The following is a 21,372-nucleotide window of genomic DNA, read 5'->3' as shown; positions in this document are numbered from 1 at the left end:
TCCTGATGTTCTTCATAAGTTTGGCCAAATCTTTGTTCCTCCAAACTCGCTGAGCTCTCCTATGTTAATGGACAAGACTTCTCATAGCAACCCCAAAGAACACCCGTGAGACCTTTAACGTGTCTATCAATTTCCTCTGTTGTGTGAAGCTCTGGAAGTTCACGCAACCTCGAGAAAACGAGAGAGTTGTAATTTTCCCAGTTGGCTTTTCTCGGATTACGATGAGGCTGCTGCCGTTTACTACTATAACAGACTAGAAAGTGTATCCCTCTATGCACTATAGGTAATTTGGACAGGTTTTTAGGCAAAAAGTCGATTTTTGCACTTTTAATAATGCAAGTTTTCTTATTTGATTCGAAGAAAGAATATGTAAAATTATATGGATGTGCAATTCGTTTTCAAAAATATTCAAAACTCGCGGTATAATTCGAAGTTAAAATCAAAATTTCGAAGACAAAATAAAAAATGTTAAAAAAGATTAAAACTTAGGGCAGAATTTAAACGCAATTTGTAAGAGTTTGGTAATAATCAAAAACATAGATATAATATTCAGTGGAATAATGGCGGTGTGTACTTTCTGTTTTAAGAAATAATTTTCTTCAAAATGTTTGTTACAGCAGCAAAAATCGTCATATAGGATACAACCTAAGATTTTTTTTACAAAATTATAGTTTTATATTATAGACTTTTACAAAATTGTCCAACTTTTTCTCAAATTCTGCCACCGGGAATATATTCAGCAAAGGGTTCTGAATCTACTACATAATCACCATGGTACGATTTTTTGAGTTATATAACTTTTTTGAAAGTGCCCTCCTTGCAGATTTTTTTTTTAATTTTTTGTTTGGTGAATGAAATATTAAACACAAAAAGCATCCGATTAGGACTAAAAAGACATTTTCTTTAAAGAAATATTCACCATGTGTTGTAAAAATTTACAGACGTGCTGTGGTCAACTTACTTACTTAGCTGGCCTTTTACAGAACATTTGTTCCATAAGCCGAACTAAGAAACAATCTCCAATCCTCTCTGTTTGCTGCTGTATTTTCCCAATCTGGGATATGTAGCCTTATGATATCTCGTTTCACTTGTTCGCTCCAACGAAGCTTTGGCCTTCCAGATCTGCGAGAACCTCCATGCGGCCCGTATTTATACGCCTTTTTAGCGGGTTCATCATCACTCATTCTTATAACATGGCCTAGCCATCGCAATCGTTGTATCTCGATTCGTTCAACTACATTGATGTCATTGTATAGTTGATACAGCTCGTTGTTCATAAGACGCCGATATTCGCCGTCAACACAGATTGGCCAGTAGATCTTTCGAAGAATTTTTCTCTCGAACACACCAAGCACTGCCTTATCTGCTTGAGCAAGAACCCATGCTTTGGAACCATACATTAGCACGGGTAGTATCAGTGTTTTGTAAAGTGTTACTTTCGTTTGACGAGAGGTGGCTTTATTCCTAAACTGCTTACTCAGCCCAAAGTAGCATCTGTTAGCCAACACTATTCTTCTTCGTATTTCACAACTGATGTTATTTGTTGTGTTTATGGCGGTGCCGAGGTAGACGAAGTCCTTTACTACCTCAAAATTGTAGGTACCAACATTCACAAATGGTGTGGGGTTTGTGGACAGATTACACGTCGATACCATCAACTTGGTTTTTTCGCCGTTTACTGCCAGACCAACTTTAGCAGATTCTCTTTTGACTTTTGCAAAGGTGTCAGTTACTTCCTTTACCGATCGACCCATGATGTCAATGTCGCACGGTGGTCGAAAGCACTGATCTAGCGGCGCGAAATTAATAACTTGCAAACGCATTGAGATACGTCACTGAAATTTGGCACAAACTCAGCTTGTACCTGTGGGTAATAATGGGCCAAATATGAACAATATCGGCTGATGTTTTGGTATAGCCCCCATATAACGGTACTTTAAGATTTTCGGTATTTTGAGGATTTAAGCCACAATTTCGTAGCAAATTACCTGTATTTTGGTACTTAGAGTTCCTAGTGGTCAAAAAATAATATCACCAAAAATTATGGACATAGGTGCACGTTTTGATATAGCCCCCATGTAACCGTACCTCCCAATTTAAGGTATTTTGAATATCATGACCACATTTTTAAACCAACTTGGCTGTAATTTTGCATTCCGTGTTCGCACAGCGTATAAAATCTTCTTACAAAACATTTTCAACACGGATTTATGTTTCGATGTAGCCCCTTTTATGGTAACCCCGATTCGTTGAATTTTTACTTGTTATCTCATACTTAATAACATATTTAGCTATAATATGGTATTATAGTGTCTCCGGGGGTAGAAATCCTCCTTGCAAACATTTCTCAAGATAGGTCCATATTTTTATTTAGCTCCCATACACATGCACAGCTAAATTTGTATGAATTTCATGCAAAATCCCTTTTTTTAAAAGTGCAGTCATCAAGAGATTTGCAAATATTTGCAGCCCAAATGTGGTTATTCCGTATCCAGAGAGTCCAATTTCTTTCCCCAAAAAATAATCGAACCTAAGTTCGGCTAAGTTTACAAGATGCACTCTATGGAACAAGCGCGTACAACCCATAAAAACACAAAAAATTTAATTTTTTGAAAATTTATTGCTATATAACTAAGTACCTCCAGACCCCAAACTAATTTTTATAATTTAAATCTCACCCTCTGCTATTAATTGAATATAAATCTTGTCCAGTTTCATTACGAATGCATTTAACATTTAAACAAATATGAAGTTAATTTTTTTGCAAAAAATTTTTAAAATCTGATGCAACAAAAACTCTTGCATTTGATAGTGAATAACTGAGTGAATATTTACAACAACAAAAATTAAAAAACAAAATCTTTGTCTGAGAAGTGCCTGTAATCGATACAATGGAAAATATTTCGCAATTTGATAGTTCGATTTTTTGACTTTTGCGCCGCTAGATCAGTGGTTTCGACCAGTGTGTGTCGTCGGCATAAGCCAGTAACATATGGCTGTTCGTGTATATCGTTCAATTTCTTTTGACCTTCGCGTCTCGTATGACCTTTTCCAGCAGGATGTTAAATAGATCACACGACAGGCCGTCTCCTTGTCTGAAACCTCTTTTGGTAATAAACTCTTCGGAGAGGTTCTTTCCTATTCTAACTGAGGATCTCGTCTCAGTTAATGTCATTCTACAAAGCCGAATGAGCTTTGCAGGAATACCAAAATCAGACATGGCTTGGAACACCTTTGAACGTATAGGGCTGTCGAATGCTGCTTTATAATCGACGAAAAGATGGAAGGTGTCGATCTGCATTTCTTGGGTCTTTTCCAGGATTTGTCTCAAGGTAAATATCTGGTCAATGGTGGATTTGCCAGGTCTAAAGCCGCACTGATAAGGTCCAATAATTTCATTTATAGGCTTTAGTCTCTCACACAATATGCCAGATACCTTATATGCAATAGGGAGCAGACTTATGCCCCTGTAAGGGGGCATACAGTCTTATCACCCTTCTTGTGGACTGGACATAGGATGCTCACGTTCCAATCGTCGGGTACGCGTTCTTCCTGCCAGATGGTGCTAACTAGCTGATGCATACACCTTATCAGCGTGTCGCCTCCGGTTTTGAACAGCTCGGCTGGTAGGCCATCTGCTTCTGCCGCCTTATTATTCTTCAGCCGGATTATTGCTGTCATTACCTCATCTTGGCTGGGCGGTATACATTCAATACCATATTCTGGGATTGGATCTGTGGTATCTTCGCCATCTTCACTGCTATCGGATACCAACAGTTTGGAAAAATGTTCTTTCCATATCCTGAGCACACTATATGTATCAGTTACCAAATTACCTTTTTGGTCTCTACAGGAGGATATGCCTGTACCAAAGCCATCAGTTTGATGCTTCACTCTTTGGTAGAATTTTCGGACTTCGTTCTGTCTCCTGTACATCTCTATTTGTTCACACTCCCTCTTTTCCATCTCTCTCTTTTTACTCGTTACTAGCCCGACGCCCAAACCCAAGTTTTTAACGTTCTTATGGGTGAACGCGCGGCACATGTTAGCTCACTACCTTTAACGGGTGTTAAAGGCAGCTCCCCAGGTGACACCACGAGGAGGTCAGTGTCCACTTGAGATGAGAGAGGGACCAAGATAAATCCTGGACTTTACCATGTTAAAGCCGGTCAGGACCGTTCCTTGGTATCTTTCATTCCCTACGTCAACATTTTTGTTAATTATAGCCGTAATACGTTCTAACTAGGGATCATGATTGCGTGATTTATTTGGTCCTTTAAAAAAATAATATTTATAAAGATCTCTTCGCGAATCAATATTTTAAACATATCAATGTTTATAAAAATCTTTTGGCGGATCAGTATTTTAGTACATTATATCCGTTTTTCTTTTGTTTTAACCGCGTTCATTGGGTTGGAACGAATAAAATAGGTAAACTGAGAATAGGGGATAGGAAAAAGAAAATTTGTTCGTTATATCTGGCGTTCGTTATAAACATGTTCATCAGTAAAATTCTTATTAAAGCTTACTTTTAAATATCATATGTTAAAATCTTTGAAACAGTGCCTAAATTCGTCGCTATCCGCATGTGCTTTAAAGCGGGATAAATTGTAAAAATTTGTGTACGTTATAATCGTGGTCGTTTTAAGAAGTTGAATGTGTGTACAAATGTGAAAAAAATTCTTTGGAAACACAAAACTTTGTTCGCTATATACGTAGTTTTTTATAACCGATGTTCGCTATATCCGAATTTCACTGTGTAATTCTTTGTTTTATCTTACTTTTGCATATAAAGCATTAAAAATGTATAAAAATCCCATAAGTCCACCGCTATTAATTTTTGCCTCAAAAACAGTCCAAATTACCTATAGTGCTATGGTCCGAAAAGAAACACTCCTCCGATACTCTCCAGTCTGCTATAGACGTATCCTCCATATTTGTAAGGGTTAGATCAATAATGGGTGACGTAGAGGATGGAAGATACCAAGGAATGGTCCTGACCGGCTTAAACATGGCAAAGCCCAGGATTTATCTTGGTCCCCCTTTCATATCAAGTGGACACTGACCTCCCCGTGGTGTCACCAGGGGAACTGCCTTTAACACCCGTTAAAGGTAGTGAGCTAACATGTGCCTCGCGTTCACCCATAAGAACGTTAAAAACTTGGGTTTGGGCGTCGGGTTAGTAACCCTCCGATAGAAAAACAGCATATTGTGAAAATAACCAAAGAAAAGAAAAACAAACCCCTCTAAAGTTGACGAACCCCGCAAAGCTCCAATCACAACAGATAGCCACAGCATATTCCACTCAACTGGCCCAACTGCTTAATCAAAGCACTTCTCGTCCCGATAACATATCAGGCCAATGGCAAAACATTGCCCACTCCATGCCAACAGCCGCATAATCAGTACTTGGATACCAGAGACCTAAACCAAGGAATCCATGGTATGGCCAGGAGTGTCGTGCTGCTACCGAAGAGAAAAATGCGGCATTTAGGGCTACTTTACAATCAGTAACAACGCGTAGCGCAGAGAGAGAGAGGAGAAACGTGTTTTCCGCAGGAAAAAGAGATAGATGGAAAAACAGGAGTGTGAACAAATCGAGATGTACAGGAGACAGAATGAAGTCCCAAAATTCTACCAAAGAGTGAAACATCAAACTGATGGCTTTGCAACTGGAACTTCCTCTTGTAGAGATCAGCAAGGTAATCTGGTAACTGATACAGATAGTGTGTTAAGGATATGCAAAGAGCATTTTTCCAAACTGTTGGTATCCAATAGTAGCGAACTCGACGAAAATACCACAGATCCAATCCCAGAAGATGATATTGAATGTATACCACCAGGCCAAGATGAGGTAAAGACAGCAATAAACCGGCTGAAGAATACTAAGGCAGCAGGAGCTGATGGCCTACCAGCCGAGTTGTTAAGAACCGGAGGTGACACGCTGATAAGGTGTATGTATCAGCTAGTTAGCTCCATCTAGCAGGGACAACGCGTACCCGACGATTTGAACCTGAGCATCCTGTGTCCCGTTCATAAGAAAGGAGATAAGACTTTATGCTTCAACTATAGGGATATAAGTCTTATCCCTATCACCTACAAGATAGTGTCAGGGATATTGTGCGAACGACTAAAGCCCATTGCCAACGAAATAATTGGACCATACCAATGCGGCTTTAGACCAGACAAGTCCATCATTGACCAGATATGTACCCTGCGGCAAATCCTGGAGAAGACCCAAGAGATGCAGATCGACACCTACCACCTTTTTGTCGATTATAAAGCAGTCTTAGACAGCCCGCTACGTTCAAAGGTATCCCAAGCCATGTCTGAATTTGGTATCCCCGCAAAGCTCATTCGGCTTCGTAAAATGACTCTAACTGACACAAGATCTATAGTTAAAATATGAAAGAACCTTTCCGAAGAGTTTTGTAGCAAAAGAGGTTTCAGGCAAGGAGACAACCTTTCGTGTGATCTTTTCAACATCTTGCTAGAAAAGGTTATACGAGAGACAAACGTCAAAAGATGTGGCACAATCTACACCAATAGCCACATATTACTTGCTTATGCTGATGATATAGACATCAAGGGACGATCAGTAGAAGAAGTAACCGATACCTTTATGAAGGTCGAAGGAGAATCTGCTAAAGTGGGTCTGGCGGTAAACGGCGAGAAGACCAAGTTGATGGTGTCGACGCGCAATTGCACCAACCGTTGAGGTTGGTTCCTATAATTTTGAGGTAGTAAAAGACTTCGTATACCTCGGCACCGCCGTAAACACAACAAACGACATCAGTTGTGATATAAAAAGAAGAATTGTATTGGCCAACAGATGCTATATTGGCTTAAGTAAGCACTTCAAAAACAAAGCCACAACTCGTCAAACAAAAATAAACCTTTACAAAACACTGATACTACCCGTGCTGACATATGGTTCCGAAGCCTGGGTACTTGCGCAACCAGATAAGGCAGTGATTGGCGTATTTGATAGAAAAATTCTTCGAAAGATCTACGGACCAATCTGCGTTGACGGTGAATATCTACGTCGTATGAACCACGAGCTGTATCTGCTATACAACGACATCATTATAGTTAAACGTATCGAGATGCAGCGATTGCGTTGGCTAGGCCATATAATAAGAATGAGTGATGATGAACCCGCTAAAAAGGCGTATAAATTCGGGCCACATGGCGGTACACGCAGAATTGGCAGGCCAAAGAATAGATGGCGCAAACAAGTGGATGAAGAGATGACAAGGCGCGGTATTCCAGAAAGCGAAGCAGTAAACAGAGAGAATTGGAAATCTTTTCTTAGTTCGGTCTATGGAACAAATGTTCTGTAATGGGTCAGCTATGTAAGTAAGTAGTAAGATCAATAACTTCCCCTCTTACGCTATTCTGGAAGGTGGCAGAATTTCCCCTATTACATACTAGCAAATTATTAGCTAAAATAAAGTCGAATACGGACTCACCTTGCATATTGGTGTTACTGCTTCCCCAGTGTATGTGATGAGCATTTGCATCACAGCCCATCACCAATTTACAACTGTCCATCGTCTTCTCCACCAGTTTGCGCACCAAGCTGTTTGGCGGGTCGGTTGCCTCATACGGCAGTAGACCGAGGCTAGCACTAACGCCCTTCCGGTATCCTCATCTAGCCTGAGTACAGTCGTATCGCCATCACTGTAATTGTAGAGTTGAATAGAATGCAAATAATAAAGAGTAACGACCATCGCTTAGTCCAGAGACCCTATTTTTGTATAAATAGGGTTCCTGGACCAAAGCGAAGCCAAACTTCGTTAATGCGACTGCCGGATCCGGAACCGAAGTCCACCAGACCCGAAGCACAGCACTCCCTCACAGTCCCTTATATATTTTGCACTCTCGTTATCCATCGTGAATTTCATCACTGGAATTGGAGGGTAGAGATGAATTCGGTTATAAAACAAAAGTTCTAAGTATGTTAGAAGTAGAGATTACTAACAGACACCTTTACAGGTCCTCAGAGTGTACAAGCTCATCTGCATTAAATTATATGTGCAGATAATAGTCTATGCGCGACATGCGGAGATGATGACGAAACTTTAGAATACTTTCTCTGTCAGTTTTCAGTTTTCGCAAGTATTTTCTATAATTGACAATAATGCATTCTCATCATCTCCTCTCCCTCTTTGTGATTAATCATCTTTTTCAAAAATCCGTTTTGAGACATTGTTTTGCTTGATGATGACTACGTACTAATTAAGCTACATATTAAAATACATTAAATTTGTTCCCAAAATATTGTACGACATTCCCAAATTCAATTCAAATTTATTGAGTCTTTTTTATCACATTCAAGTTTTATCGCACATAACATGAACAACATAAAGCTATTATGTTTTTTTTTTTTTTTAACGGCATGGTTACAGATTCAGCATCTGGCTTGCCATGGTGTGTTCCATAAATTTGAGATGAGCAAACTATGAGCCGAAAACACAAATCAACGTTTTAGTAATGTTTTGCGTCATATCTGGTAAAAGAATAAGCGACCAAGGGCAACAAAGTTCGATTCCAACTCAATTGGGTTTCACTGTTTAATAACCACAAAACCCAACTCGGAGAAATGAAGATGCAGTGTAAATCAATGAAATATTTTCCATATCTCAGTTTATATTACACATCTCAACTGCACGGTTCTCGGGTGATTAATGGATTAACAAATGAACTGAATAAGAATCTAAGAATAATATTTTTTCAATGAAATTCAGAAAATAAATAAATAAAATTTCATAATGTTATCTGAATCAAAAGAAAATAACGTGGAAGTTAAAAATAAGTAAGTTAAAAAAGTGTAGTGTACTATAACCGTTATTTTAGCACTTGCTTTCAAATCGAATTTAGTAATCAAAAAGCAGATTAAAAAAAAACATACGTTTGAGTGCATATGTGAATACAAAACAACTAAACATATATGTATGTACATATAAAAAATCATTTTTTATCACCAAAATAATACAAAAATGTGGAAAATAAAAATAAATTAAAAAAATACGTACCTTCTTACAATTGCCATACATACAAAAATTGGATATAAAAAAATTACAATTCTGAATTAGTAAATGTGGTTAGTCATCAATGGCATCTTCAAGACAAAAATATTTATGGCGAATAATGCGGTGAAATATAAAAATCTATTATGAAAATGTTTGTTGACATGCATAAATAAATATACTATTAGCACTAGTCATATAGCAAAAATTACCACAGAGCTGAATTTTGGTCATTAATAGAGATGGGAAATTGGTAAATACCCAAATGGTAAATACCCATAAAAATGGGTAAATTGGGTACAAATGGGTAATTAAAAATTACCCAAAATGTGGGTAGAAACTATATAACATGCAATGCTCAATTTAGAGGGGAAAACACAGTGGATTAGCAATTTTTAGCTTCAATATAAATAAAATTGTTTATTTCACATATGAAAACAGCTTAAATAAGACCTATTTTGGTCCATATTTGGACAAACCTCCTAAAAATAGTAACAGCATCCTTTCTGGTATTTTAGAGCATTTAGAATGCTTGGTTGAACTGCGCCTTGAAGGAAAACATCATTGATGGACCAGGTCTCATGTTATCCCCTATATCAAGTGACTATATCCTCGATTTTCGTTGATTATATTGAGATTTGGTCCTCTCTTGAAAAATATTACTTTTTGCAGCCTGCAGCCTACATCTGACGTTAACAATAGATGTGCAATATACAAAATATTGAAAACGCGAATTTAAACCGATTTTCTTGTCTTTTTTGTTAAATTTTTGTTTTTCCATATGTCATAAAAACAAAATGTTCATTTCAAAATAAATTTTTAAATACCCAAATAAACACACAAAAAAGGTATTTACTGGGTATTTACCCGAGTGTTGGGTAAATACTGTGCAACATATTCAAGGTAATTTTTTGCACACAACTTCTACAGTGGATTTTATGAAAGTGCAGAACTAATCGACAAAAACCGTATTTTGGTTTTGTGTTGTTAGATCGGGTTTAGATTTTATGGCCTCATCTAAACATTAGAGTTGGGTAATCTAGTCCTAGTTCCTTGTACTAGTTCCAAAACGTATAAGTAACATCATGAAATATAACGTGTGATAGTAAGTATACGCAGTTTGTTCAAAGAAAAAATGTGGGCCATTGGAACTGCGAAGTGAACTAGATACAGTCGAAATCGCTTATAACGTCGGTCAAGGGACCGACCAAATTCGGACGCTATAAGCGATAGTCGATATTAATAAAAGAGGTCAAATTATATTATGTATAGTGACTTTTGAGCATAAATACGTTGTTTTATTAAGTAAATATAAAAATTCAATTCAATTTGTGTACTTTTTCACATGGTACAAATACACAGGTAGCCGCATCAGCAATTGTTGGTAACATAAGGTGTCAAAATTTGACATCAATTCAATGCACTTGACACATTATATTACCATCAGCTGGCATGATAATGCTACCTGTATTATTGTACCATGCTTTTTCATTCTATATACATAAATACGTATAAAAGACTTATAGTACGTTTATATATAACTGGATTTAACAAACCCACTGGGTTTCAAATGTCAATTCCTTTGCCTCTACGTTAAATAAATCCACGTTAACCCTGCAAAAGGCTATAACACTGTGCAACATTTTTAAGGTGATCTTGTGCAAACAATTCGAACTGAAGTTTTTTTGAAAGTACATACCTCAACGACAAGAAATCCTACTTGGGGTTTGTTGTGTCAGATCCAGCTCGGATTTTATGGCCCCATCTAAACATGGTTAAATATTGAGTTTTTAAAGAAATTCGGGGCTATATCTCTGAAACCAAAGCGAATCTACTTCTAACCTCTGAAGCAAATTTGTAGATAAGGACAAGAATAAAATATTTGGAGAAATAATGAACTCGAAAAACTACATTTACTGCCTCAAATTTCAAAATATATGCAAAAATGCCACATGTTTTATACATTTTGCGTCGTATCTCCAAACCCGTTAATTTTTTCTGAATATTTCCTTTTGGAAAAATATTCCCTGGAATGTAATACACAACTCTTCAGAACATGTCATTGTTGTAAAATGCCTCTCAGCACATTTTTCAACGACGATTTAATAAAAATGTCAATAATGTAGTGAAATCTGAAATGCGAGAATAAACTGTTGGTGTGAACTGCGTTTGAAATACGTGTTGTAAAAGATATAATACAAAATACCGCTGAAACAACATGAAATAAGCATTTTAGAGTTTCATAATGTTTTAAAGAATTGTTGAGAACTTTTTTTGGAAGATTTTTGCAAAAGGTTACTTGGTTCAACTCCCAATAGTTTAGCCGATACTGACCAGAATCGCAGCAATTATGTAAAAGTTTCTATATTTTATAGATTTTGATGCCCTAGATGGAGTTTTTCTTATGTGGTCTTTTTAAAAGATAAGTTCTACTAGTTTAGGGCTATAATATTGCTAAAGACAGCAAGATAAAATTCCTATTCGTTTCTGAGATAGAGGCCTGATAAATGCAAAAAGTGTAGATTTAGACCGGTTTAGATGAGGCCATAAAATCCGAACTGGATCTGACAGGACAAAACCCTACTAGGGTTTTTATATTCTAAAAATGTACTTTCAAACAAGTGAGAAAAGGCTATAGTCGGTACGGGGCCGACTATGTGATACCCTACACCACTATCTCTGTGAATAATCTTTTCACTCGAAAACATTTATTTTATGGGGATACGAAAGTTTTCACCTATCTGGCTTTTATACCAAATGACTTAAGGCAAACTGAACCAAAATAATTAATATTTAATTTTATATTTGACTACTGTCGACATAACCAACATCAATAGGCTTCTATCTCTGTGAGAAAATTTCATGATGATCCGATCAAAATTCCGACCTGTAGTGTGATTGCAGAAAAAGTGGAAAAAAGGATGCATTAACGACTATTGCGATATCTCTATTATTTGACTACCTACGCCAACCTACTTTGCATAATTTCAAAGATGGGATTTTCTACTTTCTTAGTCTGGCTTTGCTTTTAGAAGGTCCCCAACCAAAGGTGTGATATCCGTCATTATTATTAAAATCGCAAAAATGAGAAGTTGGGTTTTATTAGCGACTATTGCGATATCTTCGTTGTTAGACCACCTACGACAACCTACGTTACATTGTTGTAAAGGCGATATTTTATATATATTGACTTTTTCTCCAAATAAAGTTGTTACTCATCAAAATCAATAGGCTTCTTCCTCTGTGAGACCCTCATTAACCCTCGAAATTTCGTGACGATCCGATCAAAATTGCGCCTAGTAGCGTGATTTCCAAAAAAATGGAAAAATGGGATGTATTATTGAATATTGCGATATCTCCGTTATTTGGTCATCTACGCCGACCTAGTTTGCATCATTGTAAAGATGGGATCTTCTGCTTTCATAGTCAGGCTTTGCTTTTGGAAAGTCCCCAGCCAAAGCTGTGATATTCGTCATTATAACTAAAATCGCAAACATGAAAATTTGGGTTTAATTTGCGACTCTTGTGATATCTTCGTTGTTTGATCACCCACGAGAACCTACTTTACATCGTTAGAAAGGTGATATTTTCTACTTTCATTGTCATGTTTTGCTTTTGGTATACCCCTTATAGAAGCTGAGATATTAGCTTTGGAAAAAACGTTGTCTTTTTATCCAAATAAGTTTTTTGCCCATTCCGACCCCTAAATATTATTCGACCCTTACCAAAATCAATAGGCTTCTTCCTCTTTGAGATCCCCATTAACTCTCAACATTTCGTGACGATCCGATCAAAACTGCGGCCTGTAGCGTGATTTCCGAAAAAATGGAAAAATGGGATGAATCACCGACTATTGTGATATCTCCGATATTTGGTCACCTACGCCGACCTAGTTTGCATCATTGTAAAGGTGGAATCTTCTACTTTCATAGTCAGGCTTTGCTTTTGGAAAGTCCCCAGCCAAAGCTGTGATATTCGTCATTATAACTAAAATCGCAAACATGAAAATTTGGGGTTTATTTGCGACTATTGTGATATCTTCGTTGTTTGATCACCTACAAGAACTTACTTTACATCATTAGAAAGGTGATATTTTCTACTTTCATTGTCATGTTTTGCTTTTGGTATACCCCATACAGAAGCTGAAAAAACGTTGTCTTTTTATCTACATAAGTTTTTTGCCCATTCCGACCCCTAAATATTATCCGACCATCACCAAAATCAATAGGCTTCTTCCCCTCCGGGACCCCCATCAACACCCAAAATTTCGTGACGATCCGATCAAAATTGCGACCTGTAGCGTGATTACAAGGTTTAGATGGACAGACGGACAGACGGAGGGACACACATAGCCAGATCGACTCAGCTCGTCGAGACATTCATTTTGATATATATAAGTATGGGTCTACGACCCTTATTTCGATGCATTACAAACTTTTTGGCCAAAACCAACTTATAATACCCTCCCCACATAGTGGTGTAGAGTATAAAAATGCATACTAGAAGTTGTTTGCATTTTCAGTGTTGCATAGTGTAATTTAAATATGGTCTTAAAAACAAAATAATAAAAAATAAGTACATTCATTTTTCAGCAGACATGTTACGTTAATATAGGATTTGTTTTTTTTTAAATAGCCTGTTGTTTTAGTTTTAGCTTTTTTGGAATTCAAAAGTTTAAATTTAACTCAGATCTTGATTTTGAAAGGTTTCCAAAACATATTCTTTGTTGTTACGTCTTCTGAGTAAATACTTTTTTAAACAGTTTCTACTGCTACAAATGCCTCTGATACTGGCTGTAATTCAAATTCTGGTTCTGTAGTATTCTCAATTTCTTCGCTAAAAGTGCCTTGATCTAAAACTTCCAATATTATGTCGTCATTATACATGGCATTGATGGCAACTAATTCATCAATATATTGTACGTGTTGGGAGAAATGAAAATGGAGACAGAATCGTTCAAAGAACGATTAATACCGCATAATGAAAATAATTTGCAATGACAGAAGACGCTAAATTTTTCCAGGGTTTATCTAATAATAATGGGTGCCACCGTGGTGCAATGATATGCACACCCGCCTTGCACACATAAGGTCCGTGGTTTCGATTCCCCGGCCAGGCAACATCAAAACACTTTTCAACGGTGGCAAAATACCCCTCAGTAATGTTGGCGACATTTTCTGAGTATTTCAGCCTTGTACAACTTCTCTACAAGTGGTGTCTTAGACACGCCGTTCGGACTCATTGAGTTAATATGAATCGGGGTGCACTCATTGATATGAGAGAAGTCTCCCTTGTTTCGTCTGGGATGTTTGTGGAACAATTATAATTATTATTACAGAGGATAATTTAACTACATCTGTATACTTATTGTCAAAAATAATGAACAATTAGGCGACTTAAGTGGTTTTCTGCATAGATTCTGTCAAGTTTTCAGTTACTGACTTCACAACAATATGTTTATTTATATTTATTGAACTTTTTGTATTTAGCGTCCAATACGTTAGCTTATGAACAACATCTAGAAAAAACTTGCGATTTATTGGTTTTGAAATTTGTGATAAGAGCAATTCAACAATGAAAGATAAAATCGTTGTTTAATCTTTGTGGTTTTCAATTTTTGTCAATTTTTCCATTTTTTATGATATAATTTGTGTTGGTTAAGATTATTTTCAACTGGTCTCTTGCTACAAATTTACTTCAGAAAATAAGCCGTATTATTCTTTGAACAAAAGCAGAAGAGACGGATTAAAACGACTGCATCTAGCATAGCCTTTGGTCACCCTAGCGAGTTTTTTTGAAACGAATAATAGGAAGAGGTTACGTCGCAAACACAGAAAACCATGTATAGCGGTTTCACTGCCTCATACCCCTCGCCTATTAACTCGAAGTCGCCATGTTGAAACAGCGCTAGTGTGACCTTCGCCATAGAAACCCACAATTCTATTTGTGTAAAATAGGGCGCATGGAACAAAATAGTTCTTCCGATGGATGCATATTTCTAAAAACTTTTCTTTTTCCATCTTCGGTAAAGGATTTTGACTCACGAAAAAACTGATGGGAAACCGATTATTGTTCCTCAAAATCTAGAGTTGTGTAGTTCCGGAACGAACTAGTTCCAAGGAACTATTCCGGACAAGGAACTATTGGAACTATATCCGACTCTTGCATTAAAATAGTTCCTTTAGTTCATATAGTTCCAGCCGTGCATATAAAGGTAGAAACAATGAAATACGCCGCATTTTCACGCTGAGTTTCATGTACTACCTGCCAAGTACTACCTGATTCAAATGCTACCTAATTCATTTGAATTAGGTACTACTTGGCCTTTAATCTTTTACATGAAACTGAGCGTGAAAAAGCGGCGTATTTCATTGTGTTTCTACCTTAATTCCTTTCATTTGTATAATTAATTTTCTTCATTTAATTCCACACTCACTTTGATCTTTCACGTTTGTTTCCTTAATCATTCAGACGCGGCCACATTGTTAAATAAAGGTAAATCACAGCTCGGTACATGGCTTAAATTTATTTATTTTTATTCCAATTCATCCACTAAAAGATGAAAAAAATGAGATTCGTTCAACAGCTTCACTCTCGGAACTATTTGGAACGAAGGAAATAAAAAGAACGACGAAAGAGAAAGATTCATTGAACTATATCGGCCTGGGAACTATTTGGAACGAAGGAAATAGAAAGAACAATAAAAGGGAAAGATTCATTGAACTTTATCGCTCTCGAAACTATGGAACTATATTAAGGAACTAGTTCCTTTTGGGAAAATGAACTAGAAAGATCGATCCGCTCCAGGAACTAGATTGCCCAACTATATCAAAATCTCAACGAGTAAATTAGTATCAGCCGGCTTTATTGGCAGGGATATATCCTTAGCCTGTGTGAATTGAATGGACATATCGAATAAATCACCAAAATATTTTTCGCCAAAAATTATGTAGTTAAAGAAATTTTCAGAAATTTGTGGCCATTTTTGGACGTGTGAACTTGCCGACAAAATATGGATTTGGATTAATGATCACAATTCCTTCCACCAGTATTTTCAGTTGGTCACCATATAATTTAGAGCTCTTGGACCATTATGTCAGGAAAGATAGACTTCCATCGCTGCAGACAGATAGACATAACATCGCTGCAGACAGGACTACGAGGAGTGTCTTCGGTAACAATTTTTAAAGGATCCTCGAACAGAGCTTAAACTGCACTTTAACAAAAATGTTGAACCTTTGTGAGGTAGTTACCCTAAAGAGCGCATCGATACGACCAATTTCGAGCTTAAACTACGTTTGGACAAAGTATTACTTAATCCAATGTTTGGAACAAATCGCTTACTCTGTTTAAAAATATCGAGACTAAAATTTTAACGAAAATGTTTGAACTTTTGTGGGAAAGGTACCGGAAGGATTGGGCCGATAAGCACAATCTTCGAAGTTTATCGAAGACTAGCAGAAATATTACGATATTCTAAGTTTGGACCAACGCACAAGCCACTGCACATGGTGGCTGTAGGCATTTTTTACAGCTGCCGGGCCATTTTGTGAAGTAGTATGGACTTGCCCCTGAAAAAAAACTTGCACTGTCGTAATAGGGGCCCTTATTTGAAATTTTCATTCGTAATTTTGCGTTTTAATTTGACAGATTTTTGTCGGTGCCAAAAATGGCCTAGAGAATTCCACTACAGGTCTTAAACTGCACTATTGGAAATTTTCTGTGGAAGGAAGTATGGACTTGCCCTTGAAAAAAACTTGTACTGTCGTAATAGGGGCCCTTATTTGAAAGTTTCATTCATAATTTTGCGTTTTAATTTGACAGATTTTTGTCGGTACCCAAAAAATGCCCTAGAGAATTTCACTACAGGTCTTAAACTGCACTATTGGAATTTTTTTGTGGAAGGTTTCCAAAGTAGTGGACCAATATAGTCCATCTTCGAACTTGATTTTAGTTGGGACAAAATATTACAAGGGCCGAATTTTGGATAGAATGGGTTGATCCGTTCGAGAGTTATCGGGCTTTCCAGCCATCCAGACAGACGGACGGACATCGCTAACTTGACTCCAAATTGTCTGAAACGGGTTTCGATGAGCCACATTCTGGTCGCAGGAAAGTGTGTAAATTCCCTCATTAGCCTAAAGGCTGAGGGTATAAAAATGTAGATTGGTCAAAATTGTGTTCTTGGATTTTTGCTATAAGAAGAATTCTTTACACAACCTAAGAGTATTTGTATACATGTTTAGACCTTGGAGTGGGCGCCAGAATTTCATTCTAAAAGAATTCAAGACTGGTTGCCAGAGTTTTGCTTGCTCCTGAACAATTTAAAGGATCCACGAGGATAAACCAGAATTTCTCTAATAAAAGACCAACGATTGAATGCTACAATAAGTGTATCACCAGACACACGATTGAACGACAGAATTTCATGACGATAGACTCACTATTGCTCAGCATTTGTTCTCTCTCAATACAACCTCTATTGGATTTCAGACATTCTTTATGATACGATTTACGATTAGGAACCAAAATTTCTTATTTCAAGGTTTGGGCTCCACCATATCTTTGAGGTAATAACGACAATTGATTTCTTTATGAAAATAACAATGATTGGACGCCCGAAATTCTGCATGAAATTCCAATCTTTGGTCGCCAGCATTTGTCATTGAAAATACCCATGATGTTTCTCTATGAAAACAACCCTTTTAGGCGCCAGAGTTTCTCTGTTAAAATAAACACGATTGGATTCCATAAGTTTTCTCTAAACAAATTAACGTCTGGTCACCAGAATATGTATATTTAAAAGATACTGTTTGGAATCCAGAATATTAATATAAACAGGACAGAAGTTGCCTATTAACACACCCACGATTGGGGTCCAGAATTAGTCTATTAACAAACCCAATTTTAACAAGATCTCTTGGAAACCATATTAACACTGACACCGCAGCGTGATAGAGGGCCAAAAAAGAAGACACGTGTGTCGGCGTTTTTTTCCATCACTTTTATAACTGAATTCTACCTTCAGCACAAAAAAAAAAAAACCAAAAAACATGCGGATGACGCCACGATGTCCCCAAATTCCCACTGCATAGATCAATTCTAAACTAATCCCATTAGACTGCGAAATTGCAGCCATAACTTTTTTTACTTGAAGTATGTAACAAAGGACAGGACCTGACCATTCCATAGACATATTAACGCAATTTTGGCCTTGGGGTTATAAGACATTACAAATAGTGGATTTCCTAAGAAATCGTATAGTTATAAAATCCAAAGCGCTACAACTGCATTGGCTATGTTCTCTATGATGAAGTAAATAACTTACTTACTTACTTAGCTGGCCCATTACGGAACGTTTGTTCTATAGGCCGAACTAAGAAGAGATCTCCATTCCTCTCTATTTGTTGCTTCGTACTCTGGAATACCGCGCCTTTTCATCTCATCATCCACTTGTTTGCGCCATCTATTCCTTGGCCAGCCAATTCTGCGTGCACCGCCAAGCGGTCCGTAATTATACGCCTTTTTAGCGGGTTCATCATTCTTATGATATGGCCTAGCCAACGCAATCGCTGCATCTCGATACGTTTAACAATATTGATGTCGTTGTATAGCAGATACAGCTCGTGGTTCATGCGACGTCGATATTCACCGTCAACGCACATTGGTCCGTAGATCTTTCGAAGAATTTTTCTCTCAAACACACCAAGCACTGCCATGTCTGCTTGCGCAAGTACCCAGGCTTTGGAGCCATACATCAGCACGGGTAGTATCAGTGTTTTGTAGAGCGTTATTTTTGTTTGACGTGATGTGGCTTTGTTCTTAAACTGCTTACTTAAACCAAAGTAGCATCTGTTGGCCAATACAATTCTTCTTTTTATTTCACAACTGATGTCGTTTGTTGTGCTTACGGAGGTGCCGAGGTAGACGAAGTCTTTTACTACCTCAATATTATAGGAACCAACTTCCACAGTCGGTCCGAGCTCAATGGACGCATTGTGCGTCGACACCATCAACTTGGTCTTCTCACCGTTTACCGCCAGACCCACCTTAGCAGATTCTCCTTCGACCTTTATAAAGGTATCAGTTACTTCTTTTACTGATCGGCCCATGATGTCTATATCATCAGCATAAGCAAGTAACATGCGACTATTGGTGTAGATTGTGCCACTTCTTTTGACGTTTGCCTCTCGTATAACCTTTTCCAGCAGGATGTTAAAGAGATCACACGAAAGGCTGTCTCCTTGTCTGAAACCTCTTTTGGTACCAAACTCTTCGGAGAGGTTCTTTCCTATTTTAACTGAGGACCTCGTGTCTGTTAAAGTCATTTTGCAAAGCCGGATGAGCTTTGCGGGGATACCAAATTCAGACATGGCTTGGAATACCTTTGAACGCAGCGGGCTGTCGAAGGCTGCTTTATAATCGACAAAAAGGTGGTAGGTGTCGATCTGCATCTCTTGGGTCTTCTCCAGGATTTGCCAGGTCCAAAGCCGCATTGGTATGGTCCAATTATCTCGTTGACCATAGGCTTTAGTCGTTCGCACAATATCCCTGACACGATCTTGTAGGCAATAGGGAGTAGACATATGCCCCTATAGTTAGAGCATACAGTCTTATCTCCCTTCTTGTGGACGGGGCACAGGATACTCAGGTTCCAATCGTCGGTACTCGTTCTTCCTGCCAGATGGTGCTAACTAGCTGATGAATACACCTTATCAGCGTGTCGCCTCCGGTTTTGAACAGCTCGGCTGGTAAGCCATCGGTCCCTGCTGCCTTATTATTCTTCAGCCGATTTATTGCTGTCTTTACCTCATCTTGGCTGGGCGGTATACATTCAATACCATCTTCTGGGATTGGGACCGTGGTATCTTCTTCGTCTTCGCTGCTATTGGATACCAACAGATTTGAAAAATGTTCTTTCCATATCCTGAGTACACTATCTGTATCAGTTACCAAATTACCTTGCTGGTCTCTACAGGAGGATGTGCCTGTACCAAAGCCATCAGTTTGATGCTTGACTATTTGGTAGAATTTCCGGACTTCATTCTGGCTCCTGTGCATCTCGATTTTTTCACACTCCCGCTTTTCCATCTCTCTCTTTTTCCTGCGGAAAATACGTTTCTCCTCTCTCCTTTTCTCCCTGTATCTCCTCGTGCGCTACGGATTGTAAAGTAGCCCTATTTAGCCGCATTTTTCTCTTCGGTGGCAGCACGACACTCTTGATCATACCATGGATTCCTTGGTGGAGGTCTCTGGTATCCAAGTATGGATTTTGCGGCTGTTTGCATGGAGTGGGCAATGCTTTGGCATTGCGCTGATATGTTATCGGGATGAGGAGTGCTTTGATTAAGCAATTGGGCTAGTTGAGTGGTCCGAATCAATGTTTGCGCCTCGGAACGATCGTACATCCAACACGCTCGATGAATGTCTTCCATCTATCACAACATGATCAATTTGGTTTCTTGTTTTCTGATCTGGAGACAGCCAGGTGCCCTTATGAATATCGAGATGATTAAATCTGGTACTGCTAACTACCATGTTTTTTGCAGCTGCAAAGTCTATCAGCCTCATACCATTGTCAGATGTTTCACTGTGGAGACTGAATTTCCCGACTGTTTGTCCAAAGATATTCTCCTTTCCAATTTTGGCATTAAAATCGCCTAGAATGATTTTAATGTCATGGGCAGGGCAACGGTCATATATTTCTTCTAAGCGCTCGTAAAATATATCTTTGGTCTGTTCGTCCTTTTCTTCAGTGGGTGCATGAGCGCAAATAAAGCTGATGTTGAAGAATTTAGCTTTTATTCGAATTGCAGCAAGTCTTTCATTCACTGGGGTGAAGCTGGATACCTGATGTTTTAGTCTTCGACTAACTACGAATCCACAACCAAACTCATGCTTTACGTCATGGCAGCTATAATACAGTGCGTCACCTTTAGGTGTTGTTGTGACGCCTTTCCCAATCCATCGTATTTCCTGTATGGCAGTAATATCGGTCTTGTACTTTTCAAGTACGTCTGCCAATGCGAAAACTGCACCTTCTCTATAAAGAGTGCGAACATTCCAGGTGCAGATTCGCAGATCATGGTCCTTAAAACGTTTGCGGGGTTCGTCAACTTTAGAGCGGTTTATTTTTCTTTTCTTTCGTTTTTTCATAGTAGGCTGTTTTTTCTAGGGGAGGGTTACTAACCCGACGCTCAAACCCAAGTTTTTAACGTTCTTATGGGTGAACGCGCGGCACATGTTAGCTCACTGCCTGTAACGGGAGTTAAATGCAGTTCCCCAGGTGACACCACGGGGAGGTCAGTGTCCACTTGGGATGAAAGAGGGACCAAGATAA

General features: G+C 38.1%; 1 protein-coding gene across 3 annotated transcripts in view; it reads left to right on the top strand.

Moving 5' to 3' along the window:
* Positions 1 to 8,647: 8,647 nt before the first annotated feature.
* LOC141400586 (uncharacterized) overlaps positions 8,648 to 21,372 on the top strand; it is a 55,969-nt gene continuing 43,244 nt past the window's right edge. For 2 of the 3 annotated variants that reach the window (XM_073979851.1, XM_073979850.1), the window contains exon 1: positions 8,648 to 8,818. In XM_073979851.1, the coding sequence (XP_073835952.1) occupies positions 8,775 to 8,818 (44 nt within the window). In that variant the 5' untranslated portion in view covers positions 8,648 to 8,774. The remainder of the gene's footprint in view (positions 8,819 to 21,372) is intronic. The other variant, XM_073979852.1, reaches the window with a different exon arrangement.

The sequence above is a fragment of the Musca autumnalis genome, unplaced genomic scaffold (assembly GCF_047663935.1).
Source record: "Musca autumnalis isolate F117 unplaced genomic scaffold, ASM4766393v1 scaffold_4, whole genome shotgun sequence".
In the NCBI taxonomy this organism is placed as follows: domain Eukaryota; kingdom Metazoa; phylum Arthropoda; class Insecta; order Diptera; family Muscidae; genus Musca; species Musca autumnalis.
This window is presented reverse-complemented; position numbering and strand designations above follow the sequence as displayed.